Source organism: Hyperolius riggenbachi, chromosome 3 (assembly GCF_040937935.1).
Source record: "Hyperolius riggenbachi isolate aHypRig1 chromosome 3, aHypRig1.pri, whole genome shotgun sequence".
Lineage (NCBI taxonomy): Eukaryota > Metazoa > Chordata > Amphibia > Anura > Hyperoliidae > Hyperolius > Hyperolius riggenbachi.
In genome coordinates, this window is record NC_090648.1 from 470936659 (window position 1) to 470961277 (window position 24619).

Below are 24619 nucleotides of genomic sequence, written 5' to 3' on the forward strand. Positions count from 1 at the left end.
CAATTTTTTTTCCTGTAAATGCGTGGGAACAGAAAGTTTCTGAGCATTTTTTCAAGCAAGTTTGCTTTAAGGGTGCCATTTCCACTAACGCGAATTCACATGCGTTCCCCGCATGCAAATTCGCATAACCAATAAAAGTGGAATGAGCCTGTGTCCACTTGTCAGGAAACCGGAGGCGTTATCTTGTGCAGGAAAAATCTGCACAGCAAGAGCCATCCGAATTCGGACACCACACATACCGCATGCGATTCACATACAATGTATTTAAATAGTGAATTCACATGGCGGTTTTGTATGCGAATTTGCATACGATTTCGCATGAAATCTATGAAAACATACAAGCACTGACATGGTTAAATTCGCACACAGCATCATCCATGCAAAATTGTATGCAAATTCACAGTAAAAATTCGCATACAACCGCATGCGAATTCATCTGTGGGGAATCTGGGGCGATTCAACACCGCACTAGTGGAACCGTACCCTAAAAGATATTTAAGTTCCAGGTTAGAGTGCACTACCTGTTTGCACACAAAAATTGCAAACAAAATCTCTTGCAAAAGAAAGCAAAATCGCACTAAAATTGCCAGGAATCTCTTAAATTCTCACACAAAAGTGCTTAGTGCTTTGTACTGTGAATTAGGCCTAACATATCTGGGACATAATCGGTAAAAAAAACTTTTTTTTTTTTTTATTTGACAAAGTTTTTGATGCAAAGTCTTTGCAAAATGCTGTACACATGCAAAAGATCAGTATCTGCCAATTGCATTAATAGTCTACGATATCTGCCAGATATCACACACCTTGCTTAAAGGGGAACTTCAGCCTAAACAAACATACTGTCATCAAGTTGCTTTAGTTATGTTAATTAGAATAGATAGGTAATATAATCGCTTACCCACCCTGTTTTAAAAGAACAGGCAAATGTTTGTGATTCATGGGAGCTGCCATCTTTGTCACGGGGGCAGCCATCTTTTTGGTTGAAGGGAGGCGACAGGTAGCAGGGAGACACAGTTCCAACTGTCCTGTGTCCTGATAACCCCCTTCCCAGCTGCACACACTAGGCTTCAAATGTCAAATTCAAAATGTAAAAAAAAAAAAAAAAAAAAAAAAAAAAAAAAAATTTGAACAAGACAAACAAGAACAACAAAATCAGAAATCCCATCATGCTTTGCACAGCATCAGGGGAAAAAAGCCCGGGCAGTTTTCTTCTGTGCAGCTAAAAATGAGTCTTGTATAAGGGAAACAAAGTTCTGATGCTGTGAAACTGTTAAGAAACACCAAGCCTTTTCAGTGCTGCTAAGTCGATTTTTAGTCCGGAGGTTCACTTTAATGGACATTCATCTGCAGATCAGACAATCATCTACAGATCTGAAGATCCATCCTGGTGGATCTGATCTGCAGATGAATGTCTCTTAAACAAGATGTGTATGATGATCTGTAGATATCATAGACTATGAATGCATTTTGCAGATACTGAGGTTTTGCATGTATACAGCATCTTGCAAAGATTTTTATCTGATGGGGAGTTCAGCTCAATAGAATAGACTGTGTAGGTATGGCTCTCATACTACATGGAAGGGGGTAAAATTGGTCTGTGATCTTTCATTTTCCAAAGACTTTTATCTGATGTGTGTACCTAGCTTCAGCCACAGGGAACAGAGGATGTACAAAGCACAAAACCGACAAGCAGATGGACAGCTTTTGTTCATGATAAAAGGATGATTACATTTTCATTAGAAACATCAGTACAGTCACCAGAGAGCAGTACAATAAATAGATGCATTATAGTTAAAAGACCAAAAAAAAAAAAATTACAATTATCATAGACTGTTTTCTACAAAATACTAAACATGGAATTCAAACAGTGGTCATTTTAATGTGTAGTTAATGGTGAGGCAAGGTGGTCCTGCACAACCACCACGTATGAAAAGGACTTCAGAACACAAATTAATAAAAAGCACAATGTACAAATGTGCACATTTATACAAAAATAGTTCCAAATACATTCCAGGTAAACAAAGTCCATTTTGCTCCGGTCACACAGGTAGGGAGGGGGAAGACATAGTATGACTAGGAGGTGCTGGTAGTGTCTTATGCAAATTAGGGGGAGCTCTGAACAGGTTTGAGGGTCTCACTAGAAGACATATTTGTTGCAAAATATCCAGTAAATTATGCTCATCTCCAGAAAGAAGAACCTCCACATGGTCTGGTTATAATCAGGTATTCAATGGTTTCAAAGATGAGTTTACTTTCAGGTCTAGAGGGCTGGCCTAGTAATGGTCATGTCTAGAAGTCATGAAGAAGCATGTGATCAGTTTGGTCAGGTGATAGATGTGCAAGTCTCTGATTTGCTAGTCATGATCATGTGCTAAAGCAGGGTGTGATCTAGCAAATCAGAGCTTTGCAAATTATCAGCTGATCAAACAAAATCCCATGCTTCCCAGGAGATCTCCTAGATATGACCAGCGCTAGTGGCTGCTTATATCTGTTAGTGCTCCAGTTTTCACCAGAAGAGTCCTTTTTCCATCGTCCAGGTTTCTAGGACTATTCGCACATGGTGTGCTGATCGCGAGGGCACCACCAATTAAGTAAGTCACAGTGCCCCCCTTTCCCACTGATGCAATTAAATCTCCCTAAAACACAAAAATGTAGCAAATGCTACTTTTCTCTTAGCAAATAATTACAATACTTTTTTTTTTTTTTTTTTATTAACTATTTGGGGGGGGGGGGGGGGCTAAGAATGTCAATACTAATTATATGGAAAAATCTTGTGGGGAACACCCATGATCACATTCAGTGTGTTTGCAGTTTTCAGTGGAAAAAAAAGGTCCCAATTCCTGATTTCAGGATGTCTGCCCTCCTAGTGTGGGGTTTTCATTTCTTTTACAGTGTGCAGAATCCAGCAGGGGGAGCCCTTAAACATGGGTGCAGTAGGTGTGCCGCTCACCATCAGCTACCACTGAATTCTCACTTCTGGGCAGAGAGATCCTTTAATAAAACAAGCTGGCCCAACTCTCCTCTATCAAGTTTCCAGATTCGTATGGCCCTTGTTCAAGAACAGCAATGACAGCATGCAAAGGGCACAAACTAGTGGGAACCAGTTAGAAACACCCCTTGGCCGGTCTGACCACAGCATGTTAAATATAGGTTTGCTTGACGGTACACAAATGCTCTTTATACTGCACGGGAGAAAAGAATTTCTCTCTATAGGTTATTACTGAATGTTAGGATCAGATTACTACACATCCAAGATTGCTCCCTACCCTCATATCAACTGCTGAGGGTATGAAGGTAGAAGGTCACCCCCTACTGCTGTCAGACATAACAGTGCAGCAACTTTATCCCTTGTTCTAAATGAGCCTGAAGTGAATTATAAAAAAAAAAAACAACACCTCACGGAAGAGTACAAAATGTATTGAGGCCTCCAGTTCCTCTCCTAATCCCCTTATTCCAGTGCTGTCACCCCCATTAACAGTATCCAACCAATGGGTCAAAGACTGCTCTCTTCCACCGCGGGGGGCTTCAGAAGTGTTCAGAAGCCTGAGAGCTCCTAAAGCACTCAATCATGCGCATGTGTGAGCACCCTCGCTCAGGCACTTGCACATGCGCAGTAGAGCCGCCCATCTTCTGAAGACTTCCAAGCCTCCCGCGGCGAGAGATTTTAACAGGGGAAGCCAGTGCTGAAACACAGGTAACAGGAAGGCTCGATAGGACTCAGAGCCTTCTCTCTTCCTTTGCAAGTTTTTTTTTTTCCCCTTTTCTTCTTCAAAAGAGCAAAACCCGTCGCTCCTGTGGGCCGCAAGGGCCCACTTTCATGACCTATAGGGTCACAACGCTGGGATGAGAGATGCATTCTCTCAAGCAGCGTGCAGGGAGGTGGGGGCGTGGTCAGGGAGTGAGGATGACCAATGGCAGCTCTGGAAACCATGCAAGAACACCCCTGGCAGGCATTTGAACAGGAGAAAATCCCCTCTCCCTGTGTTTACCTCCAAGATGGCAACAAATAATGTCACCAATCTCAGGGGGCTATAGCGCAGGCGGTGTGCCAGACACACCAAGCATGTTATGAGGCAGATAACATGCCTCTGTGACCTATCTAACCACCTCGGGTTCTCTTTAGAGGAGGTTAGAGCTTATGATCCTATCTAGAGGGAGAGCGCTATATTCATCCAGTTTATGCAATCAATCAATAATTGCCTTTCCGATCACTTACAATCCAGGCTAATCTGATTGAGTGATCACATCTGAGGAAGACAGTTTCTGGGCACCTTCAGTCACCACACAGTCCCTTTAGTCAGAGGGAGACACAGTAAATGTAAAATGATAATTACTGCTGTCAATAAATTGGTAGACTTATCACTCAGGGAGAAAGTGAAGTTATTTAATGAATTGGACACTGATGAAAAAGACTAAAAAAAATAGTTTGGTTCATGGATGAAACTGCCACACTCCAATCAAACATCAGTACAAACCAGTCACAAGAGTAATGAGGTAGATTTGGCTTAGTTGAAGATCTGGGGAGGAGGAAATAATCAGAGCTGAGCATTTGCATGTTCCTGCTTTCAAATTTACAGTGAACCTGAACTCTTAGGGCCCGTTTCCACTATTGCCTTGCGAATTCACGGCGATTTAATCGCATGCGAATTCACATCGCTATGCGAATTCACATGCAAATTTTCGTGCGAATTCGCATGCGGTGCAGAATGTGCGATTTTAACCCTGCCAATGCCTGTCAGCTGCTAGTGATCCTTTGGGGGGGGGGGGGGGGGGGGGGGAAGTTGTCACTACAGGAACTTGTTTTTATTGAAATTTGCATATGAGGACTTCCTTGTTCCTTCTTTTGTGGGTGTTGTGAGGCGATTGAGTAGGTAGTGGTTTGTTGTGTGCTCTGAGAGAAGATGTTTTTTAGAGATTTCGAGGCAGATAAGCCCATTTGAAAGTACAGGCTGTAAACAATATATGACTGCTTCCATGAATCAGAAGTAGAAACCGTGCTGATTTATTTTAGGATTTGTAGCGGTTGTTGCAAAGAAATGTTCTTATTCAAACATTATTATGCTGTGTTGTACCTTTTAGCGCAGAGAAGATTTCTGAGTTCAGGTCCACTTTAAACACCCTTGGGGCCCTTTTACACTTAATCAGTTGGTATGCGTCAGTACGCGTTTTTCCATAGCAGTGCCTTGGGAAGAAGATTTCAGTTAAAACACATTAAGTATGAAAGGTGCCATTGGAAAACATGGGCATTACTTTGAAAATCCCTTTTCTTTCCGTTTTAACTGAGAGCAACTGATTAAGTGTAAAAGGCCCTTAGTATGGGAGACACTAGCCCTTATACCAGTGTTTCTCAAACCTGTCCTTGTGACTCCACAACGGTGCACGTTTTGCTGACAACCTCACCTATGCACAAGTGAGGTAACTGGTGTCTCAGCTTGGTAAATTCCATGTAGCTGAGACACTAATTGCCCCACTTGTGCATAGGGGGAGGTTGCCTGCAAAACATGCACCGTTAGGGAGTCACTAGGACAAGTTTGAGAAACACTTCTGTAAGTAGTTGTGCTCAACACACCCAGATCTCGCAGGAGTTGGGTTCTACACACCATCAGCATGAAGATGTATTGATACATAGACATTGAGGGGTTGGATACCATACCTGTAATTCATTTCATGTATTGCTTTGTTGTGACTATTGTAGATTTTAGAAGGATTGTTAACTGAAAATCATCTATACTAGAAGCCATCCACTTAAAATTAGAGGGATTATGGGTTTGCAATTCTGTACAGGATAAAACCCTATAAAAAAAAAAAAAAAAAAAAAAAAAAAAAAAAAATTCTATGGAACCTTGCACCTAAATTCTGTCCTTTAAAGCCTTCCAGGTGCTCATGGGAAGTGACATAGTTGAGAACTGGTATTTTGACCCCGTCCATTTTATTATACTTTGAGAAGTGCTGTTTATTTGCACATCTGACTTCAGCATGTCGGGTCTAGTATCTTCTATTGTGGGGATCATCTGCATAAAGGAGTCTTTCATTGGCAACAACATGCTTACAAAGCAGTCACAGTAAACTGTTGGCGGGAAAGGGGTGGGTGGGAGGAGTTTGAGGGATGTGAGAAAGTGTGGCCATGGCAAACAGAAGGAAAGGGAGAGCTATAGCCTAGGAGGAGGGGCTAGTTCTACCTTTGCTCTGTGTAAGAATTTTCTGGAAATTAATTGTTACATAAAGGGCCAATATGCTGCAACTTGTTCCAGGGGCAAAGGATGTTAAAAATCAGACAAAATGAAAACACAGGTCAGATTAACATCAGTAACGTTCTGTGCTGTAGTTAATTAGCATTTATGTCCCCTTCTCTCTGCATGCAAATAATTACTGTTGAAATGACAACTCCCTTACCATTTCACTACCACTCAGGAGAGGCTGAAGTGACTGTAGCATGTTAAAACAGGCTGTAAATTCTCTGTTCAGTGCATAGTACTGACATCACCAGCAAGATGGCAGCCCCCATACAGTCAAAACAGGCAGCAGACATCAGCAACACCACACTGTAGTCAATAGGTCTATTCCTTCCAGATGCAGTTAGTCTCATTTGAAGTATACTGGAAAACTCCACCGCAGATACGTGGATGGGTTAGGCTGTAGAGCATGGATAAATATCGGAAACTGATTACTATAACCAGACCTAGATAAAAAACACATTGACCAAAACATGCTAGCTCTTGAGGGGCATTTTTTCCTGGGGGACACCATTTCTAAGCACCATACTTTGTATAGGCCCAGAAATGTCAGCGCCACCTAGAGCACGTGCCGGAAATCTTTCGTTTTGGCTAAAAAGATTGCTACAATCGTCCCAGGCTAATATCCTGATTGTGAAAAAACAAAAACGAGTCCAACTCTGATTAAAAAGGAACATATATAGAGATAGGATTCTTCATCTCCAACAGGGTGGGAGTGAGACAGTCATGCACATACCACATAGATTCAAAGACGGCGGTTAGCACCATTTTGTCACATTGTGGGTAGAGGGGGCTTCAGCAGAGCAAGTTAAAATTAGTTACATAAAAAGCACTCAATAGTTCGAGATATGCTGACGGGGAGGAGGGAGCGGGGGTTGCAGCCTTTGAAAGGGTTAAAGAGCTTGCACTGAAGGCTTACAATCAGCTAGTTGGGTTGAAATTCACCATCGTGCTGTGGAATTGGTGAATCACAGGGGGAGGAGAGATCAGGAAAAAAAAAAAAGTGCCAGGTTCTTGTTTGAATCAATAAATCCAGGTGTTGCTGTAGATCATCATGCGACAGGAAGTGGCGAAACAGATGGGCGTACAACATCGATTGCTACATGCATGCATGTCGGCTCCTGGCGCGCCCGTCGCCCAGGTACTGGCACAAGGGGGCGCGGAGATGCAGCTTTTGGAAGCGGTAGCCACACGGCCCATAGGAGTAAAAACTGAAAAATGCTAATAATTTAGTGTAATGTACAAACAGGATCCCCGTCCGGCACTATTCACAGAATGACGCACTTCGACTTGGATTTTTTCTTCTTCTTCTTCCCCTCTTTGCTCATCTTCTCTTTGTGCTTTCGGATTTCTCGTACTAAAGTGTAGAAGGCATCATCCACTCCCTAGGAATTTGCAAAAGGATAAAAGGTAGGGGGAGGAGAAAAAAGGAGGTCATTAGAATATGCAAATAATGCCATGTAGCAACATTTTATGAAAGGTGTGAGGAAAGGTATTCGCAAACCACCAACTAGTGAGATGGCTACTGGACCCCCTACCATCAACTGCCCAACAGCAGCAGCTGAATGAGGCCCCACAAGGAGTGGATCACATGACCAGTAGACTTCTCACAGTAAGCTAGCATTCTTGCTACAATAATAACTGGCCTCAACCAGAAACGCAAATACGACAACTGACCGCAACCATAAGTGCAAAGATTTAAAAAAAAAAAAAAAAAAAAAATTCTACCATTGCGCTAGTTGTTGCTAGTGTGAAAAAAAATAAAATATATAAAATAAAGTGTTATGCAGCAGGCAAGAGAGGACCTGTCAAGGCTACTGTCAGCAGTCACAGTGAAGGCTGTCCAATAGGGATTAGCAAGACAAGAAAATCTAATAGGCTCATTAAAGTATTTCTGACAGGAGGGATATGGAGGCAGCCAGATTCATCTCCTTTTAAACAATACCAGTTGCCTGGCAATCCAGCCGATTTTTCTGGTCAGTAGTATCTGTTACAGATGTGTTATTCAAACATGCAGCTAATCCTAGCAGAAACATCTGATCTGCATGCTTGTTCAGGATCTATGGCTGAAAGTCTCGGAGGCAAAGAATCAGGACATCCAGGAAACTGGTATGGTTTAAAAATTAGATAAATATCAGCCTCCACATCCCTCACACTTCAGAGATTTTCTAAGCGACTTGCACTTCTGGGGTAAGGCTTAAAGGGAACCTAAACTGAGAGGAATATGGACGTTTCCTTTTAATCAACACCAGTTGCCTGGCAGAATTGCTGATCTATCTGGTCAGTATTGGCTGAATCACAGACCTGAAACAAGCATGCGGCTAATCCAGTCTGACTTCAGTCAGAGCACCTGATGTGCATGCTTGTTGAGGGGCTGTGGCTAAAAGTATTAGAGACATAGGATCAGCAGGACAGCCAGGCAACTGGTATTATTTTAAAAGGAAAAATCTGCATCCTTCTCAGTTTAGGTTCCCTTTAAAAAGGAACCTGAACTGCTTCTGGAAGCTAGGATTTGCTAATACACCTCCCCCTCCCATCTAGGTTGTACGCAATAAAAAAAAAAAAAATTCCCAAGGGTAAAAAAAGAAATAAATAAATTCCAATTCAAATCAGAGTGTGGCAGGGGTCTCAAACTCCATTTACCTGGGGGGCCGCAGGAGGTAAAGTCAGGATGAGGCTGGGCCGCATAAGGAATTTCACAATCGCGGCGCCTCGCCGCCTCTGCCCGCCCCTCTCACTCTTCCTTCAGAGAGGGGTGGCGATTGACGTCAGGAGGAGCAGAGCTGAAGCTGAAAGCTCTGCCCCTTCCAGGAAATGCCGACGGATTTTACCCCCCCCCCCCCCCCCCCCCGGGCGATTTAGGGGCTCTGCAGCCCTTGTTTAGCGGCGGGGATGCGGCAGATTACTTGAGAGCACTGAAGCGAACTATAGGGAAGCTTTTGCCGGCGAGGGCCACAAAATATTGTATCGAGGGCCGCAAATGGCCTGCGGGCCGCGAGTTTGAGACCCCTAGAATATGGGAAAACAGCATTTCCAGTACTCTGATGATAACTGTACCGCCAGCAGTCTCAAGTCACCCACTAATGCCCAGTTGTCTGCCCACCTCTATAAAATCTCCCTCAATGTCATCTATTTACCCAGCCATCTCACCAGGTATAAACCCACTCATTGCACCTCCTAACATAACTCATCAATGTGCTTGTACTGAGTGACCGTGCTTAAAATCCCCAACCACAAAGCACACCCATGCAAAACAAGCCACACCCACACAAACCACACACCAAGCCACACCCACGCAGAACACACCAAGCCAAAAAAAAAAAAACCACACATGTATTTGCAATCTACAAAGATATCTAGTACTGTTCACAGTCTAAACAGGTGGAATCTGAACTGACCACTAACCACTTTACAACCATCTGCTCAAGGCAGCATGCATGAAATATGTTCTCCCTGGATGCAAATGGGTCCCCCCTCCAGTCATTGTACAGAGAATTATGTGGATAAGGGATTCTGTAGAGTACCAAGGAATGTGTCAGAGCTTTTTAATGTATTATACTGGAGCGCAATCTCCTTTGGGGCATACACCATTATGTGATCACTGTACAGCCTACCTTATATACTTGCATATAATTCTAATTTATAGTGCTGAAAATGTATGCGCCCCTGCTTATATGCAAGTCAGTGGAGAAAAATGGGTAGTGGAGCTGGTTTTGTTCCTGGCAGAGGATCATAATGATTGTGCACTAGTGATCCTGCTCTAGTCAGCTGGCTCCCTGCGGTGTCCATGTCTTCCATCCCCTGCAACATGGTGTGCAGAGTGCGCTGCTCAAGACTACCTGTGTACCCTGGCTTGTGAATCTGAGTGTGCAAGCAACGTGTCAGTGGTGCAATGATTGGGGAATCTGCCTGTGTGGCATTTGCTCTTTCATATCGATTACGCTATCTAGTAGAATCATGAAACACAGCCGTTTCCTCCTTGGGGCATATCTGGCTATGGGGAGAAAGAATGACTTGTACTGGGGGCACATCTAGCTACTGTCGAGGGGGCTATACGGGGTGGGTGTTTATATACGAGTCAATCACTTTTTCCTGGTTTCTGAAGGAAAAGTGGGTACCTCAGCTTATATGTGAGTATATACGGTATATTAAAAAGGTGCCCATTAATGGTCCAATTTTTAGCTTACAATCATTTTCAAGATCATTCCATTCCAAAGAACTTGAAATCACATCTAAACCAGTTACAATCAGATCTACGAAAAAAAAAAAAAAAAAAAATCTGTCATGTTGAACAATCGTTTCTTTAAAGTGAACCTGAACTCATGCACAGGACACAAGGAAAACCAGATGAATCCACCCAGTTTGTGTTTAGAGTGAAGGGCCTGTCTAATTCCCCTTCAGCTGCAAGTAATCACAATTGTAATTTACGCTCTCAGCTATGTCAGTTCAGACATCTCAGCAGAGCAGCCGATTTGTAAACACAGGATTTTAACCCTATGTCTGCTTCCATGAAAGCAGGGGAGTAGACACTGCAGATTTATTGCAGGATTTGTATCAGATGTAACAAAGAAATGTGTTTCTGTAAAGGTTATTATGCTGTTGCGTATCTTTCAGAGCAGAGGGGAAGCTCTGAGTTCAGGTCCGCTTTCAGGAAACGATGAAATGAAATTGTTCAGGATTGATTAGGCTCATCAGTTTCCCTGGTTTCATACAAGCACATAAACCATCACTGAATTCGTCCCTCAGCATTAGGTTACTCCTGATCATTCTGGTAAACCATCCACACTTAGCATGCCCAGCACAAGCCGCCAACCTCCATTCAGACGCACTTACCGGTCACATCATGCGGCACTTTTTAATGGGCATGCAGCCGGGCGTCTTCTCCTCTTTGCTCATCTTTTTCAGTCTGAACTGGCGGATCTCTCTCACCAGAGTATAAAAGGCATCCTCAACTCTCTGCATTGTAAAACACAACCCCTGGTTTAGAACTCGTCTCGTGACACAGAGAAGAGCCTGAGAGCGAGAGAGAGAGGAGTTCCCCATTTGTCCCAAGTCTAGGCTCTAAGGATCTTCCCTTTGCTGCTGTGCTTGTTGAAGGCAACTGCAAGCTTCCACCACAAACTGGATGCCCAGAGGCAGTGCGACCAAAACTGTGTAGAAAGTGTTGCACAGCCTCCCGGTCCGTGAATTAGGCACCATTCACAGCAACTGCTGATTGTCATGGTTGGTATACTCTACTCAGCCTCTGTTCTGAGTTTCTCCAGTGTCACAAGTAGGGAAATGTGATAAAGGGGCCAATTTATCCAAAACAAAGGCGGTGAACTGCCAAGTTTGCCTATTTGTTCAAATATTACTAATTTAAAAAAAAGAGTGAGTGAAAAAAAAAAAAGTGTGCTGCCAGCGGCCTTTTCCATGGGTGCAATGCTAGCTGCACTCCCTGAAATGCATGTGGGATTGTGGGTGGCACAATAATACTGCAAAAATCTTTCCCCAGCTGTTGCACTAAATCTAAAAGTAGTATTCTACCCCCAAACTAAAATTTCAGTAACCACAGAGAGGGCAGTACAGGCTAGCTTATCTCTGGCTAAAATCAGCAAACTTAATCATTGCCGTACTGGAGACTCTCTGCCCGTGTCATAATTTGGCCCCCTCCCTCAACTGTTGGCAGGGCGATGTGTCTATTCAGCAGAGTCACTTCAGCATAAAAAAGGAGCAGGGCAGAGTGAAGACAGTCAGATTCTTGCTGGCAATGGTTACATTTTCCAAATAGCCAAAGATAAGCAAACCTGTACTGCTCTCTTGCAATGGAAATTTTTTAACCACAGTATAATCCCACTTTAAGGTCTGTTCACACTATGGGCCTGATGCACAAACCTATGGTAAAATAGGTATGCACAGGCAGAGCAACTCAATACTACTGGTATGAGCAGAGGACGTAGCACTGCGCAATTAGCATGTCCCGCGGTTCATGGGTAACGTGAGCAATGTTATGGTAGCATAGTGGGTAGCATTTTTTTGCCTTGCAGTGCCGTGTCCCTGATTCAAATTTCAGCCAGGACACCATCTGCACTGAGTTTGTAGGTTCTCCCAGTGTCTGCGTGGGTTTCCCCTGGGCACTCTGGTTTCCGCTCACATCTCAAAACCATACAGATAAGTTAATGGGCCGGCCCTAGACTACAATACATAGACATAGGACTATGGTAGCGATTAGATTGTGTGCCCCTCTGAGGGACAGTTAGTGACAAGACAATATACTCTACAGCACTGTGGAAGAGGTCAGCGTTCTATAAATACTATAGAATTATGGTAAAGCCCTTTGGGTATTAACATAGCTATGCTTGCATTACCCATGTACTGTGGGTCGCGCTAATCGCGCAGTACTCGGACGTTAGCATTGGTATTGCTGTGCGCTGCTTGTACACATTACTGTAGATCCATGCATCAGGCCCGAGTTGCATAACCAATCACATGCCATCTCTAATCCCTTTCATATTGTAATGTTACACTGTGCATTACAATATGCATACTGTGAACTAAGGATGGTCCAGGAGATGGCAATTCTTACACAAGGTAAATTTTGTGCTAGTTTAATGCAGAGGTATGCAGCTCGCAAATAAACCAAATGTAAAGGGGTGAATAGATTTTTAGCGCCAAAGGTTGCAGCAAAAGTCACTGGCTCTGAAAGAGGCTGTTCGGTGGCTAGTGCCTACAAATGTAGAACTGCTCTACTCCGCTCAGAACAGGCAGAAGTATAAGATCGTGGACACAGGTTGAAAGAACCAATTATTGCAGATTCAAAAAAAATCAAGTCTCTTCCAGATTACAGGGAAAGACATTGAACAAACAAATTTTGCAGATTTAGAATTGATTGCTGAATTTTTCCCCAGATGGTTTTATCAATGCAGAGAGAAGAAGAAGGAGGAGGAGAGCCAGAGAAGAGAGAGAGACCAGCACCAGAGAGCAGAGATCAGACTGCTGCCGCTAATCGTTCCCACATGGAATTTATATACACACCGCCGTTCATCACAATTCACTCCAATCACAGCAACGCATTCATGTCTGACAGAATCACCTCAGATGTTTGATTAGGAAGCCTCACAGGAAGCACAGGAGGGAAAATAAAAATTCAAGAAACTCAGAACAGGTCATGATTTCACAGATTCTCAACATTAGGCAGCCCTGTTATGTGACTAAAATACAGCGTACAGAACAGAACCACAACTCTCCTACAGGAACTCTTTACCAGCCCTTGGCTTATAGGAGGGGGGGGGGGGGGGAGAAGGGTTGAAGAGTTGGAGCCCTTAAAGGGGTTCTGTGGTGGTCTAAAAGACAGATGTCCTGCGCCATCCAGTTATTCGTCAAGCTAGACGAATGTCACTGCGGCTACACGCATCCTCGCTCCCGCCACCAGGAGTTACAGCGCAATACAAAGTCTTCACCTACTGCGCAGTAAGCTCCCGGATATGTGAGGGAGGACGCGCTGCCACTCAGCCTCAGGGTGACCAGCAGTGGGGAATGGAGGATTCTTCAGTGACGGAGCAGGACAGGATATCGGTAGGGGGCAGTTAGAAGTCCCAGTTAAGTGACTTTTATATAGACCACCACAGAACAGCTTGTTCACACCTGGGGCGTTTGCGGTTCTGGACCACTGGCAATTCAAAACAAACAAAAACAAAAAAAAGCCCTTAAATCGCTTGTGCAATCAATCCTTATGGGATAGTTCATATCAGCACATTTAGTCTGCTTTCCTCTCAGCAAAGCACTGCCTGTACCATTTTTAGCGTGTTTTTTGCTACAATGGAAGGTATAGGAAAAGCACAACGCTCACAAAAATCACTTTGTGCGATGATTGAGTTCGCGCTTTTAAGAATACATACATTGTATTCTTTTCCGGGTCAAAGACTTCACTGAAGACTCGTGTCAGGAAGTGAGGGGGGGGAAATCCCTCAACACTGGCCTCAGCGATGTGATTTTTACACACTACAACATTTCTATAGCGCTTTTCTCCCATAGGACTCGAAGCGCTTAGGCTCTTTCAGATACATTAGTTGGTAGTAGGATGAAGGGTTCACACAACAAAAGTTATATATTTCTGCAAATGCCAAACTGAACAGGTGGGTTTTCAGTCTGGATTTAAACACGCCCAGAGATGGAGCTGTCCTGATGTGTTGAGGTAAGGAGTTCCAAAACGTAGGAGCAGCATGACAGAAGACTGGGTATGAATAGATTAGAACCTGTCGACCTGAGATTGCTACGCAAATTTTTGATGTGAACAAAGCCAAAGGGAGAGGGCTATGGAGGCTGACATGAATTTCTCTTTTAAACCATGCATGTTGCTTGGCTGTCCTGTTAACCCTCTGCCTTTCTGACACAACTGATACATTAGTAGGATGCCAGGCAACTGGTATTATTTAAAAAGGGAATCGATAGGTCAGCCTCCATACGTCCAACATAATGGCTTAACCCACAAGCCTGATGGATATGTGGCACCAACAATCTATTTCGGGATGTTGCATTAGCTACCAGCTATGCGAGTTTTGAGCCCAAGTCCCTTTGAATTTTGGGCTGGGTAAATATACTGATCAACAATGGTTATCGACCTGACAGACAACTGTAGAACATAGCTACCCAACCTCCTTATAATAGTGAGTGTGACAGTGATCCCATTACCCAAACTAGAAGAAACCGGGTGCTGCAGTTTGACCCCCCCCCCCCCCAAAAAAAAAAAACCCACAAAGAGACCTGACAGACAAATGTTACAACTTACCTGCACGTTGGAAGAACGCTCACTTTTGTCATTTGACAGGATTGCTTAAAACCCCCAATAACACTGCTCAAGTTAAGCATTTGTTGTGCATTTGCTTCTCCCTTATAGGACAACTTTAGAGAGCGGTATTTGGAGGCTGCCATATTTCCTTTTAAGCAATACCAGTTGCCTGGCTATCCTGATGATCCTCTGCCTCTAATACTTTCAGCCGTAGACCCTGAACAAGCATGCAGCAGATCAGGGGTTTTTGACATTGTCAGATTTGACAAGATCAACTGCATGCTAGTTTCTGGTGTGATACAGCCACTACTGCAGCCAAATAGACCAGCAGGGCTGCCAGGTAACCAGTATGGCTTAGAAGGAAATAAATATGGCAGCCATCCTATAAAGGACACCTGAACTGAGATATGGAGACTGACATTTAATTTTGAACAATACCAGTTGCCTGGCTATCCTGTTGATCCTCTACCTCCGATACTTTTAGGCACAGACTCAGAACAAGCTTGCAGATCAGATGGTTTTGACTTAATCTGAAGGGCCAATATGGAAAGTTTTTTTTGTTTTGTTTTTTTTAAGCGGACCATTCCCCCGCCATGGCTCACTTTTCCTTCTGACAGTCGCAGTCCACTGCGCTTTTGCTGCCCGGGCAAGTCCTCGTTCAGGCGCAGTAGAGATTCTGCAGGGATGCAGTGTAAAGTCTTATAACGCAGCTTACTGTACTGCTAATCCTATGGGTCGTTCACAGAGTGACATTAACGTCACGTTGACAATTGTAGCATTGTGGTAACTCACGGCTTGCAGTGAGTTACCTCTAAACGCAGATGCGTTGCATTTTTTTTAATGTGACGTTAAAGTCGCAACGGCCCACTGTGAATATGCCCTTAGAAGTCTCAGTGAACAAAAGTGCACCATGGCGGGGGAAATGGAGGATCGTTTGGAATAGGCATGGGCACAGGAAGCTGCAGGGGGCTGGATGAAGCCCCAGGTATGTAATTTTAGTCATATCTTTAGGTCCGCTTTAAGTTTAAATTATTAAAAAAAATAAAATAAAAAAAAAAAGCTAAGCTTTATATGGTTCCTCTAAACCTAGTTTTTGGTGTAGATTTGGATATGAAAGATGGGCACTAGGCTGGTGAGGACACTTGGGATTAGACTGATGTTATAAAACTACAATCATTGGGCTCTCTTATCCTTACAAAGAGCATTCCAGGAGGCTGTTCATTCTCCCCCCCCCCCCCCCATGTTTATGAAGTAACCCTAATGCTCAATACATGTGTCCAGGAGAGGGCAGCATTCTGGTTGTGTGTGGTGTGCAAGTCAGGACAAACCACGCAGATATGATAGACGGTGAGATCTAAGATGAGAACTGGCAGAAGCAGATATGGAGGAGACAGAAGCAGGCCATGTTATCTCAGTTAGTTGGACCTTTGTTCGGCACACAGAGGAGTAAAGGTGGATGGAGTCAGCCCAGCGTGGCGCTCTGAACTCACACACAGTAACATTGGACACAGAATACAGAGGCTACAGATCAGAACAGACCAGGATGTGGGTGAACCAATCTTCAAGCACTGCAAAAGCTCTTCTGTATACTGTATAGTGACATGTCCCCTATACAGCAGGATGGGGTCAGGGGGGCTGCAGCAAGACGCGCCTCAACCTCTTTATAATGGCCATAATAACCAAAATTATTTTTCCACCCCACAAGGACACCCTGCTGCTAGACTAAAAAAAAAAAAAAAAAAAAAAAAAATTCAAACTAAAGTGTACCTGAGACACCATGTAAGGCTGTATTTATATTTACCTGGGGCTCCCTCCAGCTCCATGAGGTTCGTGGGGTCCCTCACTATCCTCTTCACCCTGGTTTTCTAGTCGTGACAAGTTGTGCACTACAACGCAGGCACAGAACACGCTTTAGGTCATGGAAGCGCAACAGTGGTGCACACGTGACTGAGCCATGCATGCGCAGAAGAGCACTGCTGGCCAGAATACCGGGAGGTGGGGGAATTTACAAGTGAACGGGGCGGTTGGAGAGGACAGCAAAGAACCCCACAAACCTCACGGGGCTGGTGGGAGCCCCAGGTAAGTATAAATACAGCCTTACACGCCATCTTAGGTTCCTATGAACATCAATTTTTTTTTATTTGATTCCCTGCGGATCTGATGGGGATAGATTTTAAAAATGTTCGCTCAATCATTTTTGACCAAAAAGCGATCTAAAGTATAAATCGACAGGATGGAAAAGCCAAGTCAAACAGGGGTAGGGCAGGAGCAGCGGTACACCGGTGGGTACACCGACAGCCCACAGTGTTGAACAGTGCAACACTTCAGTTCAATCGATTTTGGGGAGAAATTCACACTGGATAGTCTAACGATTCTTTTACATCACGTTTGTTGACATAGCTTTACTTCTGGTCCACATGATCTACTAACTAACCATGAAGCAAGAAAGGCCAACAGAATAGGGCTGCGTTATAGTTGAGGTAGCGAAAGCGGCAAACAGTCTCGGCACACACCACATTAATGGTTAATGACAGCTGTCACACCACACAGGAGTAAAGCTGCGAGGGAGAGCTGTGTGGTAACACTTTACAAGAGACAGAAGGATGACAGCATGAGATTTTATTTGAGCCAGCCGACGCCTCGTATACCGTGAGAGGACTCTGCTTTATGTACATTACCTGTCTGGTTTTCGCAGAGGTCTCAATAAAAGGGATTCCGTAACTCCGCGCTAAGTCCTGAGCTTGCTTGGTGTCTACCGTCCTAGAAGGCAGATCACATTTGTTGCCGACTAAAACCATCGGTACATCCTCTGAATCCTTCACTCGCTTTATCTGTTCTCTGTAGAGGGAAAACAAACAATACAAAATGGAGTCAGTTCGGCCAGTGTAGTCGCTTTACCTTAAAAGGACATCTGAACTAAAAGGAAAAACGTTAAGATTTTATTACATGGGGCTTCTTTCAGCCCCTCATAGTCTATGCGGTCCTCCACTGCAGTTCCGCAGCCAGCACCTGCCAAACTTCACAGACTACAGCTGTGGGTGCAACCACACCTCCCTCCCCTGGTCGGAGCGTTCTGCACTTGCACAGTTTAAGTCTTTGTAAACTGCGCAAGCACACAATACTCCAAGCCACAGCAGAGCTATTGAGAAGGTGCAGAGTAAGTGCAGGGCGTCATACTGATATGAAGCAATATCTAGCTACAGGAAGCTTTTTGGATGCTAAAATGATATTTAACGTAAAAGTGGATATCCTGGAAAAAAAAATTTTTTCCAACATTCAACTAGGTCATTACAGTTAATCTTTAAAAATGAACCGCCAGACTAAAAATCTACTTGGCAGCACTGAAAACTTGGTGCTTGATTCACAAAGCGGTGCTAACTGTTAGCACGTCTAAACGAGCTTTAAGCGCGTAAAACTTTACGCGCGCACGCGCGCAGCACAGAGCGCTCCGCGCGAAGTGCCCATTAAAGCCTATGGGACTTAGCACGCGCATAGGACTTTGCGCACGTAAAACTTTGCGCGCGATCTGATTGAGAAATCAGGTGCTAACCTACTTAGCACCCTGGTTAGCACGTCTAAAGACTTTAGACGTGCTAAGTAGGTTAGCACCGCTTTGTGAATCAAGCCCTTGGTGTTTAACAGTTTCACAGCATCAAAACTTTTTCTTACCCAAGCCTCATTTTTAGCTGCACAGACGCTAAGCTCTGCATCAAAGAAATCTGCCCGTGCATTTTTCCCCTGATGCTGTGCAAAGCGTGATGGGATTTCTGATGTTCTCATTGCCTGGTGCGTGCAGCAGGGAGGGGTGATCAGGAGTCAGGACAGTTGGAGCTGTGTCTCATGCTCCCTGTCACCTCCTTTCAACCAAAAAGATGGCTGCCCCCATGAAATCACAAACATTTGCCTGTTCTTTTAAAACAGGGGGGGGGGGGGGGGGGGAGGGGGAGCCGAGCATTCTCAGAGAAAATGTATCTTATGTGCAACATTAACATTTGTAATTGTAATATTGAAGCAGAGCTATATGAGAACAAAAACCTGTCTGGTTTCACACACACTGTTCTTAGCATGTCAGACTGCAGAGATTCATACCTTTGCAAATGACACATTCCAAACATAGCTAAAATCTACACACAATGAATTAAAGCTTTTGCCTCTGATATGACATTTGTACATTGTCATTTTCGGACACTTGGGTATTGATGGTGTTCCTTTAATATAGAGGTACCTCTAGCTATCTTACTTAGAGGCACTTTTATCTATTTCGTATTAGGTAGCCTGAAGTACCCTCAATATTAGTGGGCATCTGTAGCTACCTATAACAGCCAAGGGAAGTAAGGGAGAAGAGACACCTGGGCCAGCCAGGACACTTGTGGTGCAGTTTGTTGGTTGATGGAGGGCGTAGTCTAGGGTGCCAGGACATATGTGCCTATAGGCTCCTGTGGGGTAAATCTGGGTCCGTGTTGGAGTTCTGCTTGGGAACCTTCCCCTCACACTTCCTCTGCTAGGGAGCTGGTCAACAAAAACAGGGAAGGGAAAGTTTCCAGGCAGCAAAATAGCAAGGAGGGTAATTTTTCCCTTTATTATCCAACTAAAATTAAAAAAAGTTTAGGCTGGAGCGGTGTTAACACTCCAGGGAGGAGAAGATGTAGAAGGAACCTTTAACCCCAACCCCTGATTGTTATGACAGGCCTGATTCTCCTGAGGTAGTAACAGCACTGCTTACCTATAATGGTGAATGTCCTCAAAGGATTTAGTGTTATTAATGGCAAATACACAGAGAAACCCCTCCCCCGTCCTCATGTACTGGTCCCTCATCGCACTGTACTCCTCTTGACCTGCCGTGTCCAGGATGTCCAATAAGCAGGTCTCCCCATCGATGACCACTTGTTTTCTGTAAGAGTCCTGCAGGAGGAAGACAACACAAGCAGTAAGAATAGAAACTGCTACAGAATGCTAGGCAGTATTATATAGACTATCGATCTGTGCACATTAGGGTTGTCACGATATACCAGTATCGTGATATATCGCGGTTTTAATGTGCATGGTTAGCATGCACATTGTCAAAATACCGTTTTTTCTGCTTCCGGTGCCCGTCACCACTCAGCGAATCGGCTCTCAGGCGCCAGATATGACGCGCGTCCACGCAGAGACTGCCTCCCAGGCTCCCACCAGCGGCGCACTATGCAGAACACTTCTGAGTCCTGGGCTGGCGTAATCAATGACGCTCGTTCCCGCCCAGCATCTCTACACTCTAAGTGAAGGAAGCACTTAGGACTTGGCTGCTGAGTATTTGTCCTCTGACTCCCCTCTCCACCTAATTATAGCTACACCTATCCCTATGCTGCGGCCACCTTCCACTAGCTACACCTATCCCTTGCTACCTATTCTGCTCCACCTACCACTGGCTACACCTATCCCTGGCTACCTATGCTGCAGCCACCTACCACAGGCTACCTATGCGGCGGCCACCTACCACAGGCTACCTATGTGGCGGCCACCTACCACAGGCTACCTATGCGGCGGCCACCTACCAGAGGCTACCTATGCGGCGGCCACCTACCAGAGGCTACCTATGCGGCGGCCACCTACCAGAGGCTACACCTATCCCTGGCTACCTATGCTGCGGCCACCTACCACTGGCTACACCTATCCCTGGCTACCTATGCTGCGGCCACCTACCACTGGCTACACCTATCCCTGGCTACCTATGCTGCGGCCACCTACCACTGGCTACACCTATCCCTGGCTACCTATGCTGCGGCCACCTACCACTGGCTACACCCATCCCTGGCTACCTATGCTGCACCACCTTCCACTGGCTACACCTATCCCTGGCTACCTATGCTGCACCACCTTCCACTGGCTACACCTATCCCTGGCTACCTATGCTGCGGCCACCTACCACTGGCTACGCCTATCCCTGGCTACCTATGCTGTGGCCAGCTACCACTGGCTACACCTATCCCTGGCTACCTGTGCTGTGGCTACCTACCACTGGCTACACCTATCCCTGGATACCTATGCTGCGGCCACCTACCATTAGCTACACCTATCCCTGGCTACCTACTACGCCGCGGCCACCTACCACTGGCTACACCTATCCCTGTGCTACCTATGCTGCAGCCACCTATTACTGACGAGTGTGGGCACTTTATTTAATGTAAGGGGGTGGGGCCCAGGTCTAAATAATTGTTTAATACCGTATACCGTGGTATTTTTTTTGACTGTTATACCGTGGAATTTCATACCGTTGCAACCCTAGTGCACATCAGCCCCACTAGAGATTACAATCCAACTGGCTGCAATAGGCTATAGGTACTTACACACATGCAATAACCATTGGCTAAAAATGACAGTTTCAGGAGACTATCGTTGTGGGTATAGCGGCTGACGATCAATCTTCTTTGGACATCAATAAGTATCCTACCTGTCGGAGCATGACTAATCACAGTGCCATTTTCAACCCCCCCCCCCCCCCCAAATAGAAGATGCTTTGTTGTCATTCACTTGTTGTCCCTCTGCCCCCATCCATAGCAACTTAACACATCGCTAACTTAAAGGCTAGGGATGCGTCTGTACAACATTGTTCCCCAAATAGTTGCCAGAGGGATCGTTGCCCAATGGGTGACAAGTCGTGTGTAGGTGAAGTTAGCATAGAGCGTACATACTTGTATAGATAATGACATTACAAATGAGGACTCCCCGGTTAATCTTTAATGCCCTTGGGTTGTGACCTTTGAACCTGGATACAGTACTGCCAGTGTGTCCGCAATTTGTTCCTATTGAGCCAGTCCAACGTCCCATTTGAGAGTTCCTCTTTAACAAGTGCTTACCTCTATAGTAGGATCATATTCGTCCACAAAATGGTTCTGAATGAGCTGAATGGTCAGGGCGCTCTTCCCCACGCCTCCAGCGCCAACCACCACAAGCTTATATTCCGTCATCTTCCCGCAGATCTGCAAACAAAGTGAAACATACCGTAAATACACGGCTATTCTAGAGGGTGATGAGAGGAAACAGGAAGACAGGTACTATTAATACCCTCCCCACACGGCAGTGTGGCCCTGGGGGACATGGTGAGGGGGCGGACTCACTTTCACACCCACACAACAAACAAGCCGCCCACCCAGAGAGGACACAAGAGGCACTTTGTCGGAGGAGCCGCTAATTGGCTGCTACTCCTGCTGTAATTGCAGGCTATGGAGGAGGGCGTACACACTGTGCTATAAACACAGTGCAGCACACCTCAATTGCTGGACAGAAATAAAGCTTGTCAGATTTGTTCAGTGTAATGTTTACATGTCTAACCAAAAATAGAGTATCCTTTAGAACCTGTACGGAGTAAAATTATTTAAAATACACACATGAGGTAGCTTCAAATGAACATTACATAGTTACCTTGCCATCAGCTCCTCTCAGAAACTCACCATTTTCATCTGACAATGATCCCTTCCAGTTCTGACAACATTTTTGTCAGAACTGAAATATATCAGTTGCTGTCAGTTATAGCTGAGAGGAAAACTGATGTACCAGGTAATGTCCATGGTTCCCTATGGCTCAAGTGGGCGATGTTACAGTGTAACAGTGTGCTGATCAGAAAGTTGTTATGGGGTAATGGCCATTTTCAAAATGGAGGACGGAGAATTCCCTTGATCACAGTGGACAAACAGGACGCAGGAGAGGAAAAAGGGATTGAGGAGTAGACTACACAGGAGGCAAGTATGACCTGTGCATTTCAGTTCAGGTTTTCTTTAAAGGCAAGTAAAGAAACTGTTCAGACTCACTAGCTTGATCTGGGTTGCAGTCGGTACAAAAATCATCCGACTGACCCCTCAGTTTAGGATTCCACAGACTCCCAATTTGCATATGACAAGCTTTTTGATTGAAAGTCTGTAACATAAAAAGGCATCTCATCACTGCCAAAGCTTAGGAATTTTAAAAGCTATATTAAGACGGAATCTGCTTTTGGGAACAAAAAGCTCCTGCCCAGGAAGCAGACACTCTACCCAGACAGCCATCCTGGTCCATCACTGTCAACATGAATACCCCAGCATGTCTGTATAATAAGATTCACTGAAGCCCCATAACAGCCAGGATCCAGCGTGTAGCCCTGCCACCTTGCAAAAAAAGACCCCTGGCCTTTTCTAGATGTGATAGAGAAAAGGCCAGGGCCATTTTCTGCAAGGAGGCAGATCTTCAGGGAGTGCTTACCGGTATGTACAGTATAGTACTACTGTGTGACTTCACCAACCGCAAATGTAACATATATATTTGCTCATGAAATTTGATTTTTGCATACAAAATTTGCATAAACCTGCATCAATGCAGAATTATAGCTACATGCAGTTTAGATTTTACCCATAAAAAAAAAAATAAAAAAAAACCAAAACAAAACACACATACCTTGTGAAACTCTAGAGAGAGTATACATGTCCAATTAAAACGAAGTGCGTTACTTTGGGGACTGGGTTTTGCTGTTCTTTTGAACATGGTTAACATTCCTCAAACGCTTTCACAAATAGAATTTACAATCCACTATTATTGCTTTGCAACATTAAAATTGATGCTACTGAACTACTTTTACCCTATCCAAGAACACTAACCCTACACTATAGCTATGAGCAACACTAGCCTCTAACCCTACCCTGCTCATTACTAGGCCCAACACTAACCTCTAACCCTACGTTGCCCATTACTAGGCCCAGCACTAACCTAACCCAATCCTGCCCATTACTATGCCTAACCTCTAACCCTATCCTGCCTATTACTATGCCCAGCACTAACCTCTAACCCTATCCTGCATACTACTAGGCCTAATCTCTAACCCTATCCTGCCGACTACTAACCTATAACCTTATCCTGCCCATTACTATGCCCAGCACTAACCTAATACTATCCTGCCCATTACTAGGCCCAGCACTAACCTCTAACCCTATCCTGCCTATTACTATGCCCAGCACTAACCTCTAACCCTATCCTGCCTATTACTATGCCCAGCACTAACCTCTAACCCTATCCTGCCCATTACTATGCCCAGCACTAACCTCTAACCCTATCCTGCATACTACTAGGCCTAATCTCTAACCCTATCCTGCATACTACTAGGCCTAATCTCTAACCCTATCCTGCATACTACTAGGCCTAATCTCTAACCCTATCCTGCCTACTACTAATCTATAACCCTATCCTGCCCATTAATATGCCCAGCACTAACCTAATCCTATCCTGCCCATTACTATGCCCAGCACTAACCTCTAACCCTATCCTGCCTATTACTATGCCTAACCTCTAACCCTATCCTGCCTATTACTATGCCCAGCACTAACCTAATCCTATCCTGCCCATTACTAGGCCCAGCACTAACCTCTAACCCTATCCTGCCTATTATTAAGCCTAACCTCTAACCCTATCCTGCCTATTACTATGCCCAGCACTAACCTCAAACCCTGTCCTGCCTATTACTATGCCCAGCACTAACCTCTAACCCTATGCTTCCTATTACTAACAATAACCTCTAACTTTATCCCTCCTATAACTAGTGAGCTGTGATGGTTGACCATTTACCCCACTTATGATCTGTTGTTTTTTGTTTTGTTTTTTTTAAAGTACCCAGAAAAAT

The 24619-nt window shown here is 44.6% G+C and overlaps 1 protein-coding gene across 2 annotated transcripts in view; it reads right to left on the bottom strand.

Moving 5' to 3' along the window:
- Window positions 1-5912: 5912 nt before the first annotated feature.
- Window positions 5913-24619, bottom strand: part of KRAS (KRAS proto-oncogene, GTPase) — a 35907-nt gene continuing 17200 nt past the window's right edge. The window contains exons 2-6 of one of the 2 annotated variants that reach the window (XM_068277997.1): window positions 21834-21956; window positions 19724-19902; window positions 17679-17838; window positions 11067-11189; window positions 7533-7618 (exon numbers count right to left, since the gene is read on the bottom strand). In XM_068277997.1, the coding sequence (XP_068134098.1) occupies window positions 11070-11189; window positions 17679-17838; window positions 19724-19902; window positions 21834-21944 (570 nt within the window). In that variant the 5' untranslated portion in view covers window positions 21945-21956 and the 3' untranslated portion in view covers window positions 7533-7618; window positions 11067-11069. Of the gene's footprint in view, window positions 7619-11066; window positions 11190-17678; window positions 17839-19723; window positions 19903-21833; window positions 21957-24619 lie in introns of both variants that reach the window. The other variant, XM_068277998.1, reaches the window with a different exon arrangement.